General features: G+C 35.2%; 2 protein-coding genes across 2 annotated transcripts in view; one reads left to right on the top strand and one right to left on the bottom strand.

Moving 5' to 3' along the window:
* LOC150096660 (A disintegrin and metalloproteinase with thrombospondin motifs adt-1-like) overlaps positions 1-3700 on the top strand; it is a 42895-nt gene extending 39195 nt beyond the window's left edge. Inside the window, exon 13 of the mRNA XM_090408673.1 lies at positions 3273-3700. Coding sequence (XP_090264799.1) covers positions 3273-3700 — 428 coding nt within the window. The remainder of the gene's footprint in view (positions 1-3272) is intronic.
* A 1491-nt stretch (positions 3701-5191) lies between these two features.
* Positions 5192-13082, bottom strand: part of LOC150096659 (uncharacterized) — a 36766-nt gene continuing 28875 nt past the window's right edge. The window contains exons 7-8 of the mRNA XM_090407907.1: positions 10266-10393; positions 5192-7343 (exon numbers count right to left, since the gene is read on the bottom strand). Of these exons, the coding sequence (XP_090264033.1) occupies positions 5463-7343; positions 10266-10393 (2009 nt within the window). The 3' untranslated portion in view covers positions 5192-5462. The remainder of the gene's footprint in view (positions 7344-10265; positions 10394-13082) is intronic.

Below are 13082 nucleotides of genomic sequence, written 5' to 3'. Positions count from 1 at the left end.
ATACTGTGCAAAAATTTCCGATCTGACTATATATGTTCTTATTTATACATTTTTATTTTATATTTTTATTCATTTATTTTATTATAACAACTAATTATTTTATTATAATAGCTAATTATAGACTAAACAGCATTTTAGGAGTGGTGGTCAAAGTAGATAGGTGGTCAAGGTGGATAGGAATGGGAAGCAGCATGGCTTTGTGAAAAGTAGGTCATACTTCAGTAACTTACCTTATATAATAGCGTGGCAGTCGAGTTGGATAAATGTAATGTTATACTGTTGGACTTCGCAAATGAGTTTGATAGAATACCACATGGAATCCTGATACATAAATTACACCAAATGGATATGAACATGAAGCTGGTAATGTGGATAAGAAATTGGTTGATGGGGAGATACCAGACAGTAGTCTATACAGTGCACAGTCCTGTAGAAGGCCCGTGATAGCATGCCACAGGGTTCTGTACTTGGACCAATACTATTTAATTTGTTTATTAATAATATAGGAAATGATCTGAAGGGCAATATTGTTGTTTGCAGATCATACAAAATTAAGTAGATCAATAGTCAATAAATATGATGGACAGAGAAGAATGGATACCAATTTAATGGCAAAGTGTAAGGTTATGCATTTTGCATTGAAAAAATTACCATCTGTGTACCATATTGATGGGACTCTTTTCCACGAACTTGATGAAGCCAGAGATTTGGCAGCGTTGGTGGGTTTAAATTCAATTCAGAGTTGAAATCCAGAGGGCATATTGCAAAAGTGATAAAGCAGCTCATACTGAAGAACACTCTGCCATGCAGAGATAAGTTATTATTCCGCTTTATAAGGCTTTGATAAGGCCTCATCTGGGTTATTGCGCACAGATCTGGTCGCTTGGGTTTCTTAGAGATGTAGATGAGGTGGAGTGGATTCAGAGGAGAGCAAATAAGATGGTAGCAGGACTGTGTGACACTCCATGTGAAGAGAGATTAGAGATTTGTGGGTTACAGCAGCTGGTTGATCGACAGATAAGAGGAATATGATAGAGGCATACTGTATTTTCCTCTAGGTAGACTCCTGCAAGATTCTGCATAGCTAGATCTGTAAAAAAACCACTATAGTGGGGAAAAAAATCATATAGGGTTGATTCTTGTCACTGACTAGAGAAACGAACTGACAAGAAAAAAAAATCGATTTTGGGATTAGGATTATATGTTGGCAACCGTCTGCAGTACTCTTGTGTTGTTTCCATCTGTCCACACCAGTCAGAGATCACACTAATCTTCCGCTGAGGACGAAAGCGAATACTGGCTGTCAACCGATTTCCGAAAATGTTAGGACTAGGAAGTATCACCTACTCCTTTTGGGGAAATAAAGATGTGTAGAGGGATTATTTGGTTTATAAGTTCATGTAGCTCTTCAAAGAATAGATTTGATATTCTTAATCTTAGGAACAAAAACTTATCCACTGATATCTTTTAGCTTGGTATAAATTAGAAATAGGCGAGATGTCAATTGCGTTTTCCCTGGTGTACCGCAAACCAGCCTTAGATGAACTGTTGATATAAAGAACAGTTTTCTGTTAACCCCCCCCCCCTTTTTTTTTATAGAATTTCATTTATTAAAAGTGAATCTATAATGTTTGCAAGCCATGAAGTCATTATATGCGAATGAAAAACACAGCACTAATGCTTTCACTATTGTTTTATGTCTTCCTTTCGGATTCGAATCCTGTCTAGGACTCGAAGAGCCTTTATGAGGTTTTTTAAATGAAGGTGAAGTACACAGGGTTTTTTCCCTTGGAAATTCGTTTTTTTTTTAATTTCGCAAAACAGACAAATTTCAGAATACACGCAATTTACATACAAAGCATACTTCTAAGCAGAAGGCTAACCACCATATCCTAGAATTATGTTTACGAAATCCAAAGGTAAGTTAAAGGTCGTGGGCGCTTAAGGATCTGTTAGAACCACTGAAGATGATAACGATGATGAACGTTTACAATAATTTTTAAAATAACTAATGAACCTCGGAGCCTTGTTCGAAATATAAAAATAAAAGAAAGCAATTGTTTTTTAAAGAGTGTGATACTACTTTTCGACGAGTTCTAAATAGATTTACATTTTGTGTTTACTAACTGGATACTGATTTAACCCTGATGATACTCTTAGAAAAAAAGCATGAGTCATATATATAGATATTATTTTATATATTTGTTCGCAAATATGTACTGAGGAAAAGTGTCTGTTATTTCAGGCCATTTACAGATCTTTAAAGCGTCCATGACTAGTGAAAAATCCTTCTCTTATGAAACATCAATTTACTGTCCGACCACACATGCAAGAATCCTGGCTGGCACACTGCCAAGAAGAGTCAATTCATGTTGAAGGGGAGAAAGGAATAAGGCGATCTACGAATTCGTCACCAACACGCGAAATTACGTACTTTGGTAAAATTTTCGAACTGTTGTACAAGCGAAATAGTTACCAGTTCAAAAACTAGAATTTTCATAAAAGAAAAGCTAATTTTCCGACGTACAATAATAAACGGTTATCACTGATTACCCTATTATCGGAATGGATTCGCCCTCTTCCATGCGCAGAAGTGTCGAGGGGTCTCGCATCTGTGGTCGGACAGTACTAAGATAAGGTAGTTAGCATATTGAAATACATATGTTTGTAAATTATGGGTGTTCGACTTGCCGGTTTGTCTGTTATGCACGATTAAAAACCTGAGTGTCCATCAAAACCGTACCAAAATTATGAAAACGGCAAAGTCACCTTCCGTTGAAAAGTCCTCATAAAAGTTCGAATTGCATCCTGGACAGGATTCGAACCTAGGTTCTTCAAATAAAGGGGGGGTTCGTCGATATCGCTTGGGGAAACCATAATAAATTAAATAAATAGACCACTGCATGATATGAAAATGAAAATTGGAAGTAGCATTTACCTATGTCCAACTGATGTATGATAGAGAGAGAGAGAGACAAAAAAAAACTATCACAGTAATGTGTGTTATAGAGATATGATAACGGACCTTATGGTTTGTATGATGTCGGTCAACACTCCATATTTTTAATTTTATATTATTGACTGTCTTCAATTTAAACGCATTTACGCTAAAATCATATTTAAAAGGTAAATTTAGTAATGCACATAAAAGATCGGCCTATGTGTAATTTGCTGTCTAAGACGGTTTTGAGCAATTCGTGAAACATGTAGTTTTAACAAAGACTTTCAATATACCTTTATGCTTCGTTATTTTATTATTTTCCCCTTCTTAGATCGCAACTGGCAAGCTTGTGCAGTGTTCTGTAAAATGAAATCTGGAACCTGGTACACTCCCCGTCAGGAACTGAATGACCGGGGAATCAGTACTTTTTTTCCCGATGGAACCTGGTGTCACAATGATGGCAAAGAAGACTATTACTGTCAGAATCACTTATGTTTACCATCATCTGCTGCAACTGCTAGCATGGGACGATCATTATCACCCAATTCTCATAAGTTCGTTTCTGTGGACAAACCCGAAGTCGAAATCCACGTCTTGAACAATGCTCATCCAAAGGGAGAAAAGCCACCACCTGAAAGTTTGAGGAATTACTTTACATATATCGCAGGTAAAAAACATCCCCCATTACCAGCTCCAGGAGAATTGAGACATCATAAAGAAGAAGATTACGAAATAATCGATTATATAACGCCCACGTAGAGAATCTCATATTTTTCGAGATTTTGAACAGACCACTCTCTCTCTCTCTCTCTCTAACTTGTTCTTTTGAAACAATAAAAGTATTCTATGGCTAATTTCATGTGTTCATCTTAATTAGAAACAACAATGATTAAAAATACTTTAAAACTGAGGAATATATTAAAAAATTCTAATACTTCCAGCATGGAAGTATTAAAATTTCCAAATACGATTTTTAATTTAATTAAAAAATATTTTCGTACTAATGTTCGAAATACTTTTATTTGAAGTATATGAATGTAGTTTCTCACGTGAAAATTAGCATTAAAAATTAATTTATATGATTTCGTTGATTGAGAATAATATGTTATATACTATGTAGTAGCCATCAGATCTAGGCCAGTCGGATCGGTCATTTAATCTGATAATATATATATATATATCTATAAACATTCACTGCGTCATTTCGATTTGTAAACATCTACTCAAGAACCTAATAGTTACTTTCAAAAATATCAGTAAGAACAGAGAACGAGAAAGATTACATTCGAATTTGTTTGAGATAGTGACCGTTATTAAAATTGCTAGACTGTTTGGAGATTTTACATTACGCTGTTACATACGTTTTGAAAAATGTGAGTGCCATTCTTTTGAGTTAAATGAAAATCGATTCAGAAAAAAAAAAAAAATCAATTCCGAGTGAAAAAAAGAAAAGAAAAAAGTATATTGCACTTTAGATGTTTGATTTTTAAAATATTTTATATATAATAATATTTCTATTAGTATTTGATAGGAATATATTTGCTAAGCATTTTGTTTGCAATTTTGGGTCTTTGAAACTGGCGAAGTGCAAAATCTTCGATAAACGAAAGAGAAAATCGAGAATTATCTATTCGCAAGTCGCAGAGTGCGCCCTGTTCGACTAATTGTTTGATTAAAGTTGCTTGATATCCGAAGATTATAATGATTATGGAATTTTTAAGTATAGGCATTTTATCAAATAATCAACGATCAACTTCGCTGGCAGTTGATTATTCGCTTATTCTCGGGTAATTTTTGAGGCCATATTTCGCAAGACTCTCTTCCTCACAAACCCAATCTCATCATTTTCCCAATGCTCACCTGTAGAAGAGACACATGGGCAGAAACAACATTATTTCGACATAAATTTCAACCTCCAGATGTTACAAACAAAACAAAACAAAAAGCGTATGTATCAATAGGTTTCATTTGACCACAGACGCCACTGAAGCTCAGTTTGTCAAAAAAATAGGAATAGGGTACACTGTCTTCAGCAAAATTGCGAATAGAATTCTACACGTGAATGATATAATTGGATATGAAAAGGTGAATTTAAGATTTTATTTATTTAGTCTAAAATGAAATTTAATTTTGTGAATGCGAACTTTACATGCGGATTCTCGTGTTACTAACTGCAACGGTGTAATTACTAATCATGCAAGAACTTCATAAATTGTACCGAGTCAAACTAATGGAAAAATAGACCTTTATTATATTTTCATCACAAAATGTTTAATTGTATAACATAAATGATATAATAAACAGAAAAAAACAGGCGATTTATAAACAGATCATTTATAATTTATGATTCAAAATTTAAATAATTTATGATTTAAACAAAAGCATTTATAAAAATTTAAAAAAAACGAAAAAATCCAAGATATAAGATAGCCACTGGTAATAACAACAGATGTCTAGTAAGGAAATGAGTGTTAAAAATACCGGCTTGGTTCTGGTTTCAGTGAAATCACTACTATAAAAACTATTTTGTATTCTGTGGAGTAACGAGTTGTACTTCTGGTAACACAGACTTTAAAAATGTTGACAGAGAAGGCTGCAATACTATTTCTTCTAGGCAGTAACGTTGATAGTCCTTGCCTACAGAACTCACAAGCATACTGTTATTTCCTTTGCTATCTCTTTCCAATCGTACATATACTGATTTTACTCCAGATATGTCTTTCAGAAGATCCTGAAGTTCTGCTTGATTCAGTAGGATTCGCCATTTTATATCGCTTTCTATTGGAACTCTTATTGGATCTCCCTCTTTTTTTCCATTCTCTGCATCGCTAATCGTGTTCACTGCAGGTTTTTCTACATTTCTAGTAACAGCTAAATTGGTATAGATCTTTAAGGCGGTTAGCTGTACCACTGCGGTATCAATTCCATGACACAAAAGACTGTTGCACCTCCGTGTTGTTCCAGAAGTTGATGATGTCGCACAAGATCGCAAAAACGCAAGCACCCGCTGTCCTGCAGAAGTTAATCTAGTTAATTTGCTATCTCCTTCGACTTCTGTGGCTGTTTGAGACTGTATGAAGTCTGAAGCGAATCTCTCAAAGCAATCAAAACAAACACTCTGTTTGTGTTTCTGAAAAAATTCAGAATCATTCCAAAAATACTTGCATATAATTTTTATAGCTCTCTGTATACTAATATATTCTTCTTCATCCTCCTGGCATTCACTGTCCTCTTCTCTCTGTTGTTCACTGTTTTCTTTTCCAACGTGTTGCAGTTCCTGACCATCTGTATGTTTCTCAATACATCCTTTCTCTTGCCCATCATTTATTAATCTCTCTCGTTCACTAATGTCGTCTTCTGTTTCCTCTTTTTCAGACTTTTCTATTTCCTCTTCTTCAGACGTTTCTCGAATTCCCTCTTTTTCATTTCTTGCTTTCTCTTGTTCTCTAATGTGTTCTTCCGTTTCCTTTTTTTCAGATTTTTCTATTTCCTCTTTTTCAGACTTCTCTTCTGTTTCGTTCACTTCACGATTGTCATCACCTGTCAGTTGGTTATGTTTTGTTATTACTATTTTCTTTGTAAAATATTCATCAATCTTGTTAGAAAGGGAACATGTCGTTATCTGACAATTTTTACGTTTTTTAATTTCAGCAAGAATGGTTGCAATGGCCCAAGGGAAACTTCGGAATCGAATGGGTAATAGTTTGTAAGTCACCATATACCAAGCGGATGCTCGTCTATATTTTGCTTCAACTAGTTGCTCTTCAGAAAAATTTTTATTTTTAGCCTCCTCTTCTACAAGTTCGTGAAATCTTTCATTTGTTTTGATTTGTAGGAATGTGAATTGTTGCTGGACTATGGCTATAGCCTGAGTTCTGTCATTGCGTTCCTCACTGTATTTGCTAATCTTCTGGATGTACGAGGACAGAGCCTCCTTTTCGCTTTCTATATCAAATTGATTTAGAAGTGCAAACAGTTGCTGATTGTATGAATTCTTTTCCTCTATAGCAGATTTGGCATATAAGTCCCAACCGGAATATTCAAGTTCAATATCCCATTGGGTAGAGTTAAGAATGGATTCATCTTCAGAAGAAACTGCTTGAAGCTCTCTGGAACGTCGGTATAGCACGCCTAAGACCTTATTCGATAAATAAGAACAATTTCTCCAACCTTTTTCCATGAAATCGGGATATTTCGCCGGTTTTTCATTTTTGGAAAGCGATTCCGATGTTCCAGTCTTAGCAAAATCTAAGCAATAAGGAAGTTTATTTGCGATACTTAAACACACATCCGAAAATACACCTTCTGGTTCTGAATCGGCAAGTGCCAAATGTGCACTCGATGTTTTTCCAATAGTGTCTTGTTGCATATATTTCCAGATAAATTCCACCATATCGTCAAGCTGGAAAATAATCGAAAATTATTAGCAGAAAGTCATCTTATCAAAGAATGATAATATTGTGTTAATCTAGGATTATTCATAAAAGTCACATAACTTCAGTTTCCCTTTCTTAAGGTTTTAACTAATGAGCCAGCTGATCAAGAAAATGATTCAACAAGATTATAATACAAAGCTCTCTGACTGTGCTCTTTCATTTAAGCTACATAGCCACTCATGTTTAAACATACAAAATAAAGAACTTTAAAAAATAATTAGTTAATAAATGCAATATTCTACTACAGTACTTGTAATATGCTAATTTTCATTTCTAATAATATTAAATAATAAATTTCTATGGCCTTAGCTGTTTTGTGATGAAATTTAATTCGTGATTGAAATGTATATAAGCACTGATCCGATAAAATTTTAACCCTTACTCTATTCGCAGTAATAATGTCCTGTAGGTGTTTTTAATCTTCGAATAAAAACATCATAAAAAAAACTTTTTAAAATTAAAAAAAAAAAGAACACAAGGTTCACCATCGCTTTCTTAAGGAAAGGAGGAATTTTTTTTTGTTTGAATTTGTATCATTTGACTATATCGAATTGTTTCTATTTTAAATTTAAATAAAAAAGTACTCATCAAAAAATTACTAGTCGATATCACGCACAACTCTGAACCCTTGAAATAAGTTCATGTTACTGTAGATAAGTCTCCATTGATGGGGAAATGCTACACACATGGTATTTTGCAACTTATAGTGCATTATCAAGGAACACTCTAAAAAAGCATCTATGAATTGATCGAAATTTTAAATCCCATTATTTTGAAGTTTGAGCCATCTTTATGATGCATAAATATTATCACTCTTATCATCCTGTAAAATACGTGCTATTATAGATAATGATCCCGATTGCTCAAGAGCAAGGAATTCTTTGGGAGATTCCTATGCAATATGAAGTACCACTCAATATTGTAATTTTTGCAATTTATGTTAAATGAGATGTGTTAGTGAGATATGTTTTACATTATGGGAAATACTAATAGCAGTGATCAGAGCTTTGCCCACCTTTACAACGAGTTGCCCTGGTGTTGCACTACCTTTAGACTTGAACTACGTTCAGGTGCAAACTTAACTGTTTTGCTTACTTGGGAAAAGGAAAAACCAAGTTTATAAAATTACTTCGTATCCTTAATATATATATATATAATCCAGTTCCGGAAGAAGAAACACTACCTGCGCGTATTAGAGATCGGATTGCTCGAGAAATTGTCGAATAAAAGCTCAGAAATGTTCCTCTAGTTGCCAACTAGAATCATATAATAGTCTTTCTTCAGGTGGTCTAGCGCTATAGATGATACACACTATCGAAGATACGATAGACGGCACACATAACAATCACGAGGTTAGAAGTAACATCTGCTCCATCACCAGAACACAGGAAAATAATACCTAAAATACATCGAAAACAGCTCTGGTGTCTGGGCCATATGGTGGCTAATTCTGATAGTTTACCTAAAATAACACTAGAGGGTTTGACTTCTGGAAAAAAAAAAATTGACCGGAGAGAGAGAGAGAGACCTAGAATCAGTAATAGATAATATTAGAAAATGGACTAATTCTTCGTTCTCCACTTTGTTAAGGAAATCCCAGGAGAGAAACATCCGGCGAGACTACGTCATGGCTGTTCAGCTCCGCAAAGGTCTATTAGACGAAGCGCTAAGGAAGCAAATACCATTTCCACATGTCTTCTACACAACAGCTTTTTTATGCTTCTTGTTCTACATGTTTTATCATCATCACCAAAATAAAAAATGATGGTACAACATGACAAAATTTCATGCCGGCTGGGGCGTCGTCCGGTTAAACAAGGCCAATGTTTTATTGTATTTAATATTTTGTGGCTTCTTTTATATTTGACATTTTTTATAGTCCATCTGAATGTTAATTATTGTAGTAAAATAGGGAAGGCGTAAAAATGCTTGTTCCTGTTTCCGAGTTTAGTTCTCGATACAGTTCCCCCCTACCCCTCCAAGATTTGATGCACCAGTCCTTTTTCATTAGAAATGCTATTCAGTATTCTCTTTCAAAATAATAAAGGCGTTATAATTACTGCACAGCTCGAAATCAGTTGTTTTCATCCATCTGTCACCAGGGGATTTAGTAATATTCCTTCGGCGTTTCATTTTATGAAACAAATACGCCACGTTTGAATGAATGTGTAAAAGAAAAAGTGTTCTCACTTGGAATTTTTAATATTCGTTCCGTCAGTTTGTGTTTGTTATTTCATTTATGATTATACGGAATGTGCAAATATTTATATCTCTGTAAAACACACACGAAAAAAAGAAAAAAAAAACTTAGTTTACATTGCTTGGAGAACATTCGTAACATTAGAAGGGTAAGAATGCTTGTCCAGTTTCGTTTCTTTACACATCGATTTCATATAAAGCCTCATCAGTTCTATATTTTCTGCAGGGCCGTCGCCAGATTAGATCGCGCCCTGAGGCAAACAATTAAATATCGCCTAATGGATTATAAGACAAAAATATAAGAAAATCTCCCGTTGCTATTTTCTTTTTATTACAAGAGAAACATTAATGCAAAACGATTACATAATAATAATAATTAAACGTTTGCTTTACGGGGATATCGCACAATAAAACTGTTATTGTGCGTTAATAACTGTTAATAAAACACAATAAATTATAAGCTATGTCCGCCTCTATCAATTTAGTTCCTAGACCAACCAGTCTTTCTTGGGTCATTGCTGTTCGCAAATAATTTTTAATCAGTTTAAGCGTGGAAAAACTTCTTTCCCCACTTGCTACTTCTCGTTAGCGTAGCGACGGCGCCTACTGCAATGTGGCTGAACGAGCGTCCTTATTAAACCGCGCCGTGAGGCTGACTGACTCTATGCTAGAGTCTTGGTATCACTTACCTCAAATGATTTTTCAATAGGAGGTTCTGGTACTTTTTCAGGAAAATTCATCGGTTCGTGATTATCACGAGTAAACATAAGATCTTGCAGCCACGTTACAAAGTATTCGTCGCCATCAAGGTCGCCACCTATAATAAAAGAAAACGTATCAATGAAAAGTACGTAGTTTATAAAATAAAATGCGACCTAATTTTATCGTAAAATTATAAAACAACGCAAAATAAATCAAATCAAATAAATAACTGAGTAAAATATATATTTTTATGTCCATTTATATACTGTACTAACAACGTCATAGTTTATTCATTTAATAAGGTGAGAGGACATTACACACACTTTAACGAATCTATAAAACTTAGGATTTATAGCAAATGGCATGCATTTTTGATCCATATTGCCATACAATAGGCTTAAAGAATTTTTAAATTGATCTCCGATATTCAGATTTGGACACAGTTAGTGTATATGTGGAACTAATCAAGGAAGTTTATTTTTATTTGTAGAATTGTATCAGAGACAACTAGTAGAGAAAGAAAGCTGTCAAGATATCTAATTAAGACTGTGATCCAAATTTGCAGCCTTACCTGGGTCAAGCATGAACACTAACAATCAACAGTAAAGAATGAAATAAAGACCGTAATAGACCTTTGGCGTCTATGATATTGAGCAAAGAATTACATCATAACCTTTTGCGATTGGATTAGTTAGTGCGAATGTGGTAGATGCCCAAAGAACATTTTATGTTTGAGTGTTCATCCCAAGTGTGAAGACTGGTGGCAAGGATAGAATGGTTTGGAGCTGTTTCGTCAGGTTTTGGGTTGTTGAGTTGAGAGGATTAATGCTGACGGATATGCAACACTTCTGGATAAACGCAATGAGTCTTACTTTATTTTAGGAAGGAAACAGAACAGACCCCATTCTCATTCAGCACATCAATGCACTTTGTATTGCAACATCATTTGAGAAAAATCAGATATCGAAAAACTTGGTTGATCTGCTCAAAGTCTCAATCTCAACCAAATAGAATGAAATCAAACGTCGTATTGAACAAAAGGTACATTACTTTTTTAAAAAAAATCCCACCCATGAAAAGGTGAAATCTTACATGCATTTACTCCCATGAGTTGGCTAGTATGCAGAAATTTCACCGAAGACAAGTGAATAACAGTAGTAACAATTTACCAAATAGCAATAACAGTATATCGGGGAGGGTGTGGATTCATCGAAAGGTAATTCAGCTAAAATTCACATTTCATGAAAACAGGAATTCATCGAAGAAAGTAATTGAATAATAAATTGAAACACAATACGATCAAATTGTTGATTACCTTACTGATATCTATAATATGAAAAACCATACGAAAAAAAAAAAGTTAGCAAATTAACAACAGCGATCAGTATTGAAAATGTCCATGAAGAAATTTTTTCTCGCTACTGCCTTGGTTTGAGGGTCCACGATAAAAGGAGGATGCCCTCGATGAGTCTCTGACTCCCTGGAGGTCTCTCTCTCTCTTAATAATAATGTGCAATTATTCTTCTGGCATTATCGCTACCATAACGTTAGACCAACAGAAAAAACGGTTATAGCTCTTCGACTAGAGAAATCTTTTTTTTTCAGACTTTTTTTCAGCAGATTCCTTGTCGATAGATCTCTAACAAAGGTAAGTACTATTTTTTTTCCTCACACAAACTTGAGATTTTTAGTTTGCACCTCAGAAATCGACTGTAGAACTCACACTGTTTCAAACAACAGTACAAACGCTAGCGTTTAGGATCATCAGATTCTGACAGTTTTCTGCCATACTCTCTCTCCAATACCTTGGAAATTATCAAATAGCTATCAGCTCAGCTATTGTCACGTGTTAAGGGTGAAAAGTCTAGTGTGTGTGTGTGTGTGTGTGTGTGTGTGTGTGTGTGTGTGTGTGTGTGTGTGTGTGTGTGTGTGTGTGTGTGTGTGTGTGTGTGTGTGTGTGTGTGTGTGTGTACGAGGGACGTCCAGAAAGTAAGTTCCGATGGGCTGTCAGAGAAACAAAAAATAAAAATATACTTACAAAAAAACTTTATTGTGTATTAAAGTAGACATCTTTCACTACTTTTCTACATAATTTTCGCAATTGTTTAGGCACTTATCATAAAAGGGCACCAAGAGTTGTATGCCTTTGTCGTAGAAGGTTACCGCCTGTGACGCAAACCCCATATTGACTACTTCTTTGACGTCGCCGTCTTGAAACCGCCGACCACCAAGGAAATATTTCAGATGCTTGAACAGGAGGTGAAAGTCGGTTAGCGCGAGGTCAGGACTATATGAGGGATGATGGAATTGTTCCCAGCCGAAGGTGTCTAGAAGTTGTTGCGTTACATCGGCCGTGTGTGGGCGGGCGTTATCGTGAATCATCTGTTGAACGCACCAAATCTTAAGTCACGAATCATCAATTGAACGCACCAAATCGTCAGTCACTAAAGATGGTCGCCCACTCCGTTTATCATCGTGCACACCTGTCCTTCCTTTATTAAAAAGTCTTAGCCATCTTCGTGCCATTGAATCACTCATTGCGTGTTCTCCATAAACCTCAATAATTTGCCAATGAATTTCAGCTGCTTTAACGTTCCTCGCATTCAAGAAACGAATAACTGACCTAATTTCACATGTGGCGTGCGATTCGATTTTGTTAGACATCATAAACACACAACAAGAAGCGTACGCACTGTGAGAATGTCTGAAAATGGCACCAACACCTTGCTAAGGAATCAACAAGCTCAGCAACGCATGTCCACCATTGCGATCGCAGTGCTGCAGTGAAAATATTTAAAAACGGA

The sequence above is a fragment of the Typopeltis vanoorti genome, chromosome 18 (genome assembly GCF_054136105.1).
Source record: "Typopeltis vanoorti isolate ZY-2024b chromosome 18, IOZ_Tvanoo_1.0, whole genome shotgun sequence".
Classification (NCBI taxonomy): Eukaryota; Metazoa; Arthropoda; class Arachnida; order Uropygi; family Thelyphonidae; genus Typopeltis; species Typopeltis vanoorti.
Note: the sequence above shows the minus strand (reverse complement) of the source record. Positions and strands in the feature narration are given on the sequence as shown.